General features: G+C 41.0%; 1 protein-coding gene across 1 annotated transcript in view; it reads right to left on the bottom strand.

The window, feature by feature from the left end:
- Positions 1-12,914, bottom strand: part of LOC138267693 (fibrillin-2-like) — a 367,800-nt gene that overhangs the window by 42,555 nt on the left and 312,331 nt on the right. Inside the window, exons 46-52 of the mRNA XM_069216842.1 lie at positions 12,005-12,133; positions 11,304-11,423; positions 10,102-10,227; positions 8,636-8,788; positions 7,973-8,038; positions 7,513-7,638; positions 5,496-5,615 (exon numbers count right to left, since the gene is read on the bottom strand). Of these exons, the coding sequence (XP_069072943.1) occupies positions 5,496-5,615; positions 7,513-7,638; positions 7,973-8,038; positions 8,636-8,788; positions 10,102-10,227; positions 11,304-11,423; positions 12,005-12,133 (840 nt within the window). The remainder of the gene's footprint in view (positions 1-5,495; positions 5,616-7,512; positions 7,639-7,972; positions 8,039-8,635; positions 8,789-10,101; positions 10,228-11,303; positions 11,424-12,004; positions 12,134-12,914) is intronic.

The raw sequence follows: 12,914 nt of genomic DNA, 5'->3' as shown, positions 1-12,914 counted from the left end.
TCAATCCTTTCAAGTTTGCCTGATAATCACTGTGTCCATTGAATGACATTCTCTGTGCCTGAAGCAGTATTTGCTATGTTTGTTTTTTAGGTCGCAGCCTACCAGACAGTGCATCTGTCTGGTTTACTAAAGATATCGTGGGGATTTTTAGAAAGTTGACTTAGAAATGCATTCCACTTATTGATTACCAGTTGTAACTCACAGTTTCTGGCTTTTGATTTGCTGGCTTTATTTGCTTTAGGCTCTCCAGGTTCAGTTTGTCCCTCCGGTTGACTAAACCGTTTTTACTGTGTTGTTCCACAAACTCACTTTCTGTAAACAGATCTTTAAATCTTCTTATTTTGTCACATTTGTTATGCATTTCAAGACAGGGGGTCAAATGCCAGGCTCTCTCTTCCAGGGAGCCTGGTCTTTATTTTTCTTCTCTAACTTCAAAGTGAGAGAATTTATGTGACAATCCCGCTGAGCACTCATGTAAAATGTTCTTCTTTTCTAGCATATAACAAAAAAATTAACTGTGCTTGACAGAATATATCAGAATTAGTACAAAAGAAGCACATTTCATTTTCTTTGAAATTCTGAAGTGTGGTGGAAACAAATATTTGAATACGATCAAAACAAATCAATACACTAGGTAATGACATTTGCACACATTATAGTTTATGTGCAGTAAAACCGTATTTTGGTGCAGATGTAATGGTCATTTCAAATTAAATGTGTTTCTATAATGGCAGTATGTTATCACACCATGCATACTGCACGCTACGCTACTCCACTCAGTCTAATCTAGTCAATCCTACCCCACTCAAACTACCCCACTCCACCCCAGTCTGCTGCACTCCACTCAAATCTACTCCTATCTACCCCAGTCTAACCCACGCCACTCCAATCCACTCCAATCTACCCCAATCCATCCCACTCCAATATACCTCAATCCAACGCACTCGACGTCAATCTGCCTGAATGCACTCCAATCTACCATATCCCATTCCACCCTAAACTACCTAACTCCAATCTGCCACACTCCAATCTACCCCACTTCAAATTATTACACTCCTCTCTATTTCACTCCAATCTACCCCACTTCACTCCAGTCTACCCCACTTCACTTAATTCTACCCCACCATAATCCGCCCAATCTATCCCACTCCAGTCTACCCCATTCCACCCTAATATACCCCACTACGCCTTCATCTACCCACTCCACTCCAATCTACTCCTCTCCACTCCAGTCTACCCCACCCCACTCTAATCTACTCCTATCCACTCCAATCTCCCCCACTCCACTCCTGTCTACCCCACTCCAATCTGCTCCAATCTACCCCAATATATCTCACTCCACTCTACTCTGATCCACCCCAGCTCAATCTACCCCATTCCACAATGTACTCCACTCCACCCAATCTACTCCTCTCCACTCCAGTCTACCCCACCCCACTCTAATCTACTCCTATCCACTCTAATCTCCCCCACTCCAATCTGCTCCAATCTACCCCAATATATCTCACTCCACTCTACTCTGATCCACCCCAATTTAATCTACCCCACTCCACACTCCAATCTACCCTACTCCAATGTACCCCACTCCAATCTACTCCATGCTACCCCTCTCTAACCTACTCTATCCTCCACTCTACCTCACTCCACTCTGCCTCACACCACTCTAATCTACCCCACTCCCATAGTCTATTCCACCTCACTGTACTACACTCCACTCTACCCAAATCTAACCCACTAAACTTCACTCCAATCTACCCCACTCCAATCTACCATACTCCACTTCAATCTACCTCACTACACTCCAAACTAATCCACTCTACCCCAACCCACCCTCCTCCAATCTGCCTCACCCCACTGCATCCCAGTCTACCCTGCTCCAATATACCCCATCCCAATCTACCCCACTACAATCTTCTCCACTATAATCTACTCTACCCGAGTCTACCACCACTTCACCCCACTCCACCCCACCCCAGTGCAATTTACCCCTACACACTCTACCCCACCCTACCCCACTCCAATCCACCCGACTCTACTCCAATCTACCCCACTCCAATCATCCCTCTGTGGTACAATCTACCATACTCTAATCCACCAAATCTACCCCACTCCACCCTCATTTACCCCACTACACTCCACTCTTACCCAACCTATCTCACTCTGTACTCCAATCTCGACTCCACTCCAATCTATCCTACCCCACTTCGTACTACCACATGCCACTCAAATGTACCCCACTTCAGTCAATTTCAACCCATTTCACCCAAATCCATCCCACTTCACCCCACTCCAGTCTACCTTACCCCACTCCACCCCAACCTACCCTACTCCAATCTACCCCATTCAACCTACCCCAATCTACTCCACTCCAGTCTATTTCACTCCACTCCAATAACCCAATCTACACCCAATCTACCACACATAACTCTACCCCTCCCCATCCCAATCTACTCCACAAACATTCTATCCAACCCTAATCCAACCTACTCCACTCCAATCCAATCCACTCCACTCCAATCAACTGCACTCTATATCACTTCTATCTATCTCACTCCAGTCTACCCCACTCCACCCTAATCTACCCCACTCCACTCCAATCTTCTCCACTCGAATCGACCCCACACCACGCTAACCCACCCCACTCTAATCTACCCCACTCCACTCTAATCTAACCCACTATAATCTACCCCACTTCAATCTACACCACTCCCATCTACCCAAATCCACTGTGTTCCACTCTTCCCCAATGTACCCCTTTCCACTCCAATCTACCTCAATATATTCCAGTCCAATCTATCCCCCTCCAGCCCAGGTACCCCACTCCACCCCAATCTACTCCAGTTCAATTGACCACACTCCAACCTACCATATAATCTACCCCACGCCCACACTCCAATCTGCCCCACTCCATTCTACCCCACTCTAGCCCCACTCCACTCCACACCAATCTACCCCACTCCATTCTACCTCCAATCTCCACTATTCCACTGTAGACCAGTATACCCCACTCTAATCTACCCCACCCCACCCCACCCCACTTAATTTTAGCCATGCTGAACAGCAGCCAACATGTTGTACAACATGACTAAAACACAAACTTATAGGCGAGATCTATTGGCTCTGCCAATGCTTGTCAGGATTTTTTTTGTCACTTTCCTTGTTCTGTATCTAGCCTTGAACCATAAAGCATCCAATGTTTAAAAGGTAAAGCAATTCTCTTTGACTACTTATAATCACTGGCATTTACATTGCCTGACAATATATGCCCTCATTCGACTAGCCTCTGGAACTATCACCAGATAATCACTAGACGGTAAGGGGAAAAATATTCCCTTATGACATTACTCTTTCCCAACAAGCCCTGGAGGACCAAGCTAAATGCAACATGAATAAACCAAGGCAAACCCTTGCATCTAAAATGAGGCTTGGGTTTATTATAAATGGGTCACATTTTAGCCTCAAAGATTTCTCTATTACAAAGTTCATTGCTGCTAATTAGCACATGTGTAGCGCACAAGCTGGCATGAGTGTGGCATCGGAGTCTGTGGTATGCCTTTCCAACTGTTTCCATCATATTTTGCATGTGTGTAAGTTTTAATTAGTTGCTGTTTTTACTTGGGCGAGACCAGAGTGATGAACCAAATTGTTTACTGAGTCTCCTACATTTGTGCCAAGTTCTCAACTGGGTTTGCTGTATTCATGATTATCATCAGATTTGCCTCCATATCACTGCTGCAACTAACTTTACCCTTTATTGGAAGACCCACTTGGTCAGACCTTCCTTCAGATTAAGTCCTGATTTACCCCAATGCATCCTCCTGACCAGGCATTTTCAAGGACCATTTTACCCTCTAATCCCCTTTGAGACGGCTTATCTTTTTTTTATAGGGCCTTTTTTTTATTCGGCAAAGAAAAATGGGTCATGGTGAACAACGACAAATTCCAAACCACACACTGCTTGAACTTAAATATAACAATGCAGTGGCGTAGCGTGGGTTGTCAGCACCCGGGGCAAGGCAAGTAATTTGCGCCCCCTAACCCGGGGCAAGGCAAGTAATTTGCGCCCCCTAACCCGTGGATTTTAGCACTCGAGTCTCTTCCAAGATGTTGCGCCCGGTGCGGCCAGCCCCCCCTGCACCCCCCGCTACGCCACTGTAACAATGATACAAACAAAATAAGCACTGTGGTGGAGTCAGGAATTGCTGTGAAAACCACGTGGGACAAAATCTTCAAGGCCACAGTGAAATCAAACATTCAACGAAAGAGAAAACCCCCAGTGACTAATTTTTATGTACTTAAAGGTTTTTATAATAGTTGCAACAGTATATTAAAGAAAGTTATTATTTGTGCCAGCATTACCTTGAGCTCTGTTTACTAACTTAAAACCCACAAACACTCTAAAATGTTAAACAAAACTCCAATGTATTCTGTTTTCAGGATTTTTTGAAGCTTTGCAACTGATCCTATTTTTCACATGTTTCGGAAGGTGTAATGTGCAAGTACAAATGAACTGAATTAAAATATTTACTGGGAGGGGGAGATTTTGATAGGACATGTTCTGGGCAGGATATAATGGTGAAAAGGAGAACACCTACAAACCTTGCAAACACTTAAAAATAAGTTTCACCCTTTCTAAGATTATTTATGATCATTAATGCCCTATGTTACACGGGTCGCCCTTACCTCTGGCAAACCAGAACAGTGAAAACCCGAAGTTCTCCATTAGCCCACGACCGGAGACCTGCAAGTAGGCGTCTGATCTCTGCTGTTTGTTTTGGATACCCAGTATCTTTTATTTTCTTGCTTGCTGTTTAAATCTAAAATCAGGTTTTCTATCATTAAATCTTGCCTCTTGTATCAGGAGCTCAAAGATCATGTCTCTTTCTGTGACTTTGCATGGCAAGTCATGACATGGTTAGGTGGGGTTTTCAAACAGCCAAACACGGGCTGAGGCATTGTGCCAGAAGATGGGAATTATGAGGCAGAAGTCATGATCCTCAAATCTGGGGTGGGGATATTTTCAAGCATTAGTACCTTTTTCAAGAGTTTGGACTTCTTCTTTAATCATGGTTAATGCTTGACCAACCACATTAATATCTGTTGATTCTTGTGTAAATATTTTTTCTTATAGTCAGCTACACTTTCTGGCAAGGAAGAGCTTTAATAATACAAATCTTATCATAACTCAAAATAGCGTCTTTCCTCTATTCTTTTAAGTATGAAAAGGCAGCCCATCTGTCACTTTGGTACCCCATTCTGAAATAAAAAGGAATAATTAATCAACATTTTTGTTTTTTTTGTAGAAAGATGTAAAAGTAACTAATTCTGATTTATTGTCTCCACAATACATAATAGTCAAGGGCAGAGACCAAATGCAGCTGCTCCTTTTTTTCTACCCAATACTATTTGTTTGTGGGATACCTACTGGACGTCTCATTCAGTCTTATCTACTCTGGCTGTGAAGCAAGAGCTCAGTTACCTGATAATTGGCTTACCTTCACAAGTCATCATGGGGCCAGGCTCAAATCCTTCATCACATGCACATTCGAATCCACCAACCACGTTGGTACAGGTTCCATTTCCACATGGGTTACCAATGGAGCATTCGTCCGTATCTACGGAAAAAGAGGGGTCCAATGTCATCACTTTTAGCTCAATACTTTGCATGTATAGTAGACTGCATGCCATTTTTTCTTAAAGCTTCTACCATGTTTTTTCACACTGCGAAATTATACCAAGAATCAAAATTGATCCAACTACAAACTGCTCATATTTCTCTATATGTAAGAATGGATGTAATATCAGTAAAAAAAACAGTGATGCACAACATCTCTATTAGGAGCCTATGTCAGAGTACTGACACCAAAAATATCAACCTATAAAGATGTCATATCCAAAATACCGACTACCACTATATGCAGAAATAACTTATACAGGTATGTCAAGATGTAAGACTATTCTCACCCGCATATTTTCATTCATTGAAGTTATTCCAGTAGTACACCCTCTACTAGATCTGTTCACAACAGAATGAGCTACTGCCATTCAGTCAAGGCACCTCTATGTCCATAAACTGCATGTTATCTGATTTCGAACTCATCAATTCACATCATGGGAAAATGACACGCTGCAGTATTGAGTAATCCATGGGGCAAAACTATGACATGGAAATTGTTTGGCAGTGGGACTAAATAGACTAGGAATGTGTCCACTGTTGGGTTAACAGTGAGTCAAAGTTTACAAGTCTTCATTTGAATCTGGTTTCTTGTACCTTAAGACAATTTTTCATTCAGCCCCTCTAATGTCTAAGCTCTAACAACCTTGTCAAATTTGCAGTTAGCATAAAATCACAATCTGAGGGTGATGGAAAGTCCTATGGGTTCCGCTCTTGCGTTATTCTAGAATATTCTGTAAACTCTGAGAATGAGTAAAGACGAAACTCAAATGTTTGACATTCACTCAAGATTTTATAAATCAAGTTCAATTTCCATGGCCCGCTCCACTTTTCGGAGGCTTTGTCTGTTTTCTCAAGAATAGGAAGAAGTGGGTGGGATAGTTCTTTTAGCAGTAAATGTTATTAAATGATCATTCTAGATGGTGTTCTTAATAATTTACACAATCACTACAGAGCATGGTTACTCCCAAAACATTTTTGTGGGGCCACAAAGTTTGTCATGTGGTGTGACCGAGGGTAGCATTAATGGCAGCAGGGTGGCGGTTGGGTTAATTGTAGGGGAAGCAAAGCAAGTCAGTTTAGTGGTTTAATTGCACAATGTGAAACTAGAAAACCTGGGCTGAATCCCAGTTTACCCACGTGTAATTTTGGGCAATTGTTTGATTTCACTTCACCCTCCTTTTACTTCATTATCACATGCAAGAGGACCTTGAAATACATGACTTTAGGATGTGCACTGTATAAAACCTTCTCCTCTGGTTGATTTAATAAACATTAATGTTGTTCATGTATAATAGCATCCCAATCCACTCAAAGGGACCACATAACAACTGACTTGCCTCTTAGGTCAGTATTGGTTGGCATTGTTATCAGGATTGAGGGGTAGCATGAATGCTTCTAAATTCATGTTTCAAAACAATCGCATTTTAATAAATACTTTGCAATGCATCCCACTGATATAACCTAATTTATTAAGGTGAAACGGTTCTGTTTTTTTTATTTTTTTAATTATTAAGAGACCTTATCATAATTTTCCACATTTGCTGCAAGATATATTTAAAATGGAGGTGCTCATAAATATTTTTGGTGCAGAACACCCTAGTTACTTCCTTTGTTTAACATTGATTGGCTTTTAAATATGTGCTTGTCAGTTTATTTAACATACTTTTAATATTAGAGCAGAGTCAAGTAAACAGCAGGCCAGTGCAAAAGTCAGGAGGGCCGCATGCATCCCCGGGCCGTACTGTGAGTATCACTGCTCCAAAGAAACAATTTCCTGTTTCTCATTATATTAGAGGTTTAATTATTCAAATAGAAAAATTTACATTTACACTCACCAACACAGTTAACACCAGTGAAGTCCAGGTTGTATCCAAAGGGACATTCACATCGGAAAGAACCATCCGTGTTGATACAAGCTCCATTCACACAGATACCAGGATTCTCTGCACATTCATTCACATCTGGAGAAAGAATGAAAACAAGTAATATTATATGAGATTGGGAAACCCAAGACCATGGGCTAGCTAAAAACCCTACTGTGAAAGTTACCCTACAGATAGTTTCGGAGGAGCCACAAATCTAGAGGAAAGCAAGTGTATTTGAAGGTGGAACTACAATTTTACCTGTATAACCCTTGTCGCCAAGGTATCATCACCAGAACAAATTCCTAACTATACCCCACAAGTTGAATCAGTACTATAGATTTATGGAAAGAGACAGATGATTGTCAGCATTACCTTCTTGAAGAATTGAAGGCATAAGAAATATTGTCTTTTGGAAACTGTAAGTACTTACCTTCACGAGTGTCCCCGAGACCAGGAATAGCTCCATGTCCATATGGGCACAACTCTTGAAAGGCCACTGGTAAAGACAAAAAATTGTTCCATTAGTGTGAAGAATAAATCTCTTAACTAAGTTGTGAACTGCCGAGCTCGTAATAGATGTACAACAAATTAAGAATATCCAAAACTCTTAATGTAGGTGTCAGTGCATAAGTAGGTCTACATATAAACATATGTAAGGAGTGAGGGTAGGTGAAAAAGCGATCATTCTGGAACAATTAGGTACAGAATATTAATTGTGCTATGAGATGTCTGTGGCTTATATGAGATCTCTCCAAACTTAAAATCACTGTAGAGCAGGAGGTTAAAAGCTGCTTTGACATTACCACAAACATCAGAAAATTCCTGAACTGGGCACTGTATGCTATTATGAGATTGAGCTAAAATCAAATCACTCAGAAAAGGATGTTGAAGATACTTGAAGAGAGTGTATGCAAGGAGTGTGATAAACCTACAAGTATATTTAAAAACAAATATTAACTTAGGACTCCAAGGGAGTTAAATCAGTTTGCTGTCATAATTTTCAAACTATGCTACCACACGTCATATTCTCTTATCACATTATAAGATAATTTTCTCAAATCATCAGGTGGGAAAGATGAGTGATTATCCCTACCATGTCCTTCCTGTGGGCAGAGTTCACATGGATCTCCCCAGCCCTCTCCGGGCATCTTGCTACAGCAGCAGCGGGCTTTGGTGGTGTTGAAGGCCTTGGGAACAGAGCACTTTCCATTGTCAAAGCGAGTGAAGCAGAAGCTCTGCCTGGTGTCTGTAGGATCAGGACAAAAATGTTATTACAGGCACAAGAAGATATTTCTGATATTATCATAATGCACTATGTAAGTACAATCAATCACTCATTCACTCACCCATTCACTCACTCACTTACAAAAGCTATAAATAAATACTTCATACAGTGGCCGAAGACGCCACTGAAGAAAGCTTCTCACTGTCACAAGGATGAATTAATAATATGTCACTTTCAATGTCAATATTGCATGCATTCCACTTATTCATAAACTTGTGTTCCATACACCAAGTGCAAAATATGCCAATAAGTGTCACCTGTAAGAGAGAAAATATATTGGAACAGCTTGTATAAAATGAATACAGCTAATACTGCTAAACTATAAACCATGTGATGACTTCCTTCATCTATGACAACGCAGGTGGGCTACCTTTCCATCAATAAAAATGAGTGGGACTAAACCTTACCCCTGTGATAGCATGGAACCTGTAGAAATGTCACCTGCATCAACAACTACCCCTTATACATCTGAAAGCACCTGAGACAAATGTACACACATATACACGCACCTGTGCAAAATCCCAACACAAATCACAGTGCCTGTTTCCAACATATATGGTCCAACTTATAATGGAGGTCCCAGTGACCAGAAATATGCTTAAATCTCTTATGTTGGACAACCCACCTTAATATGTATAAGCTGAGTGTGAATACATTTTGAAAGGTTGATTTAAACCTGGGACAAGTCCTTTCAAAATAAAAAAATGATGCGTCTTGTATTCTAGTTAGATTACTTGAGTGCCTTCGGCTACCTCTTAATCCTCTCAAAGCCCTTGGCTATCTCATACAATGTTCAGCATAAGGGGCTATCATATACAAAAACAGCGCCTGCATCCATCCAAAGATTTTTTGTTGCATTTGCATATTCCATACATCTCTTAGTGCTTGTGCTTATCTTTACCATCACTTGGTTTCTGTGGGCATTTCCAATAATTCACAGTGTCTATGAATATCCATGCTAGTCCTAGGTAGCTGCGGCTTACCTTTAAACTGCATTGCAGCAGGCCCCTCTAATCTCCCGATATTGTTGAATATCCCTTACGTACTGTGAATATTCTTTATAAATCCCATTGCCTGTAGAATTCCTGTGGCCTCTTAGTGCATGAGGCTATTTAACAGACCACTTAGGGTCTGTGCTTACTCTTACCCGTCTAGCGCATCTAGAGAGCCTCACAACTCTCACTGACTTCATTAATTATAGGTTCACTTTATAACAATAAATACAACTGGACCATCAGCAGAACTTTCCATGATTTTTAGGAAAGGCCACTCACCGAAACACCTCCGTCCGTTGTCAGAGAGAACGTATCCTGGGGGACATATACACTGGAAACTTCCTGGAGTGTTGGTACAGGTACCAAACAGACAGATGTTGGGTTCTTCATCACACTCGTTGATATCTGGAGATAAATGGGTTATAAACACATTAGTATGTAATGCACTGCAATCTTGAGCTACAGGAAATTATGTCCACCTTTGAAGTATTATTTTAATCTTAAATTAGAAAATATGTGCATGTATTTGAAACCATTATCATTCAACTATTTATGAACTGGATTCTTGAATTTTCAGATGTCAAAATGTTTGCATCCTTGTACTGGATCGGATTGCACTGTACTATTTTGAGTGTGTTATATTGCATTTACTATTTATGTATTGTGTTGTCACTAGTACTGTGACCTCGAAGCCCCCTGTGATCTGTGCTTCTTTTAGTTATCAAAGCCTAGCCTCCGTGTTGCTATTTCATTTATAAAAAAAGATTGACAAGTGGTGAAAGTTCCTAGTGGTGGAAAGTGTCTTATGGAAGTGAAGTTGGACCTCCTGAAGTGAAAAGCATCCTTTCAAGGAGGGTAGAGTTCACTTCTTCTGAAGAGTAATATTCAGAAGGAGAAAAGTGATAGCATGAGATAGTAGTCCAAGGGGTGGAGTGTGGCTTGAAAGGTGATTTCCTTTGTATAGCTTTGTGCAAGACATTGTATTGGTGGTAATTGGCCTTCAGAGGGTGGAGAGCACTCAAGAGATGTTCAGCTGATAAACACTACCTCTTTCCTGCAGGCCGAAAATGCAGGTAATGTTGCTTCAAAGATGTGTCACATGCTGTCCAGATTTTGGTTGCCCCCTCGATCTTAAGAGTGGGTTTCAAAGATTGGGGTAGAAGGATTACCCGGAAAATTTAGTGTACTATCCAAAGGTGGAGTTCTACAGCAATAGAGAGAATGTCCTCCAGATGTGGGGAAGGGCCTCAAGAGATTAATATGAACTTCTCAAGGTAGATGGTCCTCCAGATCTGTAGATTACACTTCTGACTTGTAGCATGGCCTCTGGGGATCATATAGACATACAGAGGTAAAAGGCACCCTTCAGATCTGTAGCATATCCTCTACATGTGACAGTAATTCTTGCTGTTGTTTAAACCTTTATTTTCTAACATAATAAAGTATATGTCTGGTAACGTAGAAATGGAGATGGCACGTACCAATGCAGTTGTCATTCTGCACTTCATATCCTGGAGGGCAGATGCAGCGGAAGGCACCCTCCAGATTCTGACACGTCCCTGGTGAGCAGGTGCCAGGGAGGCTTACACATTCGTTTATGTCTAAAAAAAGATCAAACAAACTAAACAGTCACTCATTGCATTGATGATTTTAATTTCAACATGTCAGTAACAGGTGAAAGTCTATATATACAAATGCATTATTCTCAGAAGCTCAAAGTGAAAAGAAAAATTATGCTGCACCAAAAAGGCTTGACTCTGTAATAAAAGCATGTAGTTTTAGAGCCAGATATGTGCTAGTGAAACTACACACACTACAATTTACTTGGCAGTACTTACTATGCCTCCCGGAGAGCATCCAATAGGATGAAATCATTATATCGAGTCACATTCCATTAACAGTCCCATTCATTAGCAATAATTACTATATAATTCAGAAGAATAAAAAACCAGCACATCTAATGGCAGCTGAGCAAGTTTTTGGTCCCAGAGGTCTGGGTCTTTCACATAAATGCATACCATTCTACTCCCTCAGACTCTACGGAGAAAAGCAAATTATTTTTTGGAAACATTTGTCCTTCTTTGTGTAGGTCTCTCCACTGCACACACACATTTTCCCATCTGACATCTTGTGGGTACCTCAGATGCATTACTGAGGATAACCAGCAGCAGATGTTACTCACCAACGCAGTTCTTCCCATCAGGAGTGATCTCGTATCCCTCATAACACAAGCACTGGAAGCCACCAACATCATTTATGCACTGGCCATTGCGACAAACTTGCCCAATCAGGGATGAGCACTCATCAATATCTGCGTAGGAGAGGGAAGCAAAAAGACTAATTAGGTGAAGAAAGCGGGCTTCGTACATGCCCTTCATACAGTTTTGCTTGGCATTTTGCATCGATCTTATAAGGCAGACCCATTTTCACTGGAAGTAGAGTAAGTTACGTCCAAACTGTTCATGGCAATCTTTACATCTTATGGAAAAATCACAACCAATTCCAAGGTTTAGATGAAGGACATATATTGAGTGGTGGAATAATCCCTACCCCTATTAAATGAGTATGTTTTCAATTGTTACGGTCTCACTTACACATGTGATGGAGCTTAATGTCAACAAGAAAAACACTTTCAAACATGTACTTAGAAAAAGTGTAGTTTAGTAATAGTAGGGTTCTGGTATGTTAAAAAAGCAGTGATGATCACATATCCAACACACCGGAATATGTAGAAAAAATGTCAATCTTATATAGACAACTACTATTGCAAGCATCTGAAGGAATTTCCTTGCTCTTCACAGGCTCACGAAGTGAGCTGAGATCCACTTTATTAAAGCAGAAATACAGAAGAGTCATTGTATACCTCGTGACTCAAAAGCATTCTTTGAAGAAAAACAAGTTTCAGATATCCGCGCTACACAGTAGATGGCAGGTATATGCAGAGCATGTCCATCTGCAGAACACATGTGTAAGGAAATGCCTCCTTGGCATGGTTGCCCCCTGACTTTTTGCCTTTGCTGATGCTATGTTTACAATTGAAAGTGTGCTGAGGCCTGCTAACCAGGCCCCAGCACCAGTGTTCTTTCCCTAAC

The sequence above is a fragment of the Pleurodeles waltl genome, chromosome 12 (assembly GCF_031143425.1).
Source record: "Pleurodeles waltl isolate 20211129_DDA chromosome 12, aPleWal1.hap1.20221129, whole genome shotgun sequence".
NCBI classification, from domain to species: Eukaryota; Metazoa; Chordata; class Amphibia; order Caudata; family Salamandridae; genus Pleurodeles; species Pleurodeles waltl.
This window is presented reverse-complemented; position numbering and strand designations above follow the sequence as displayed.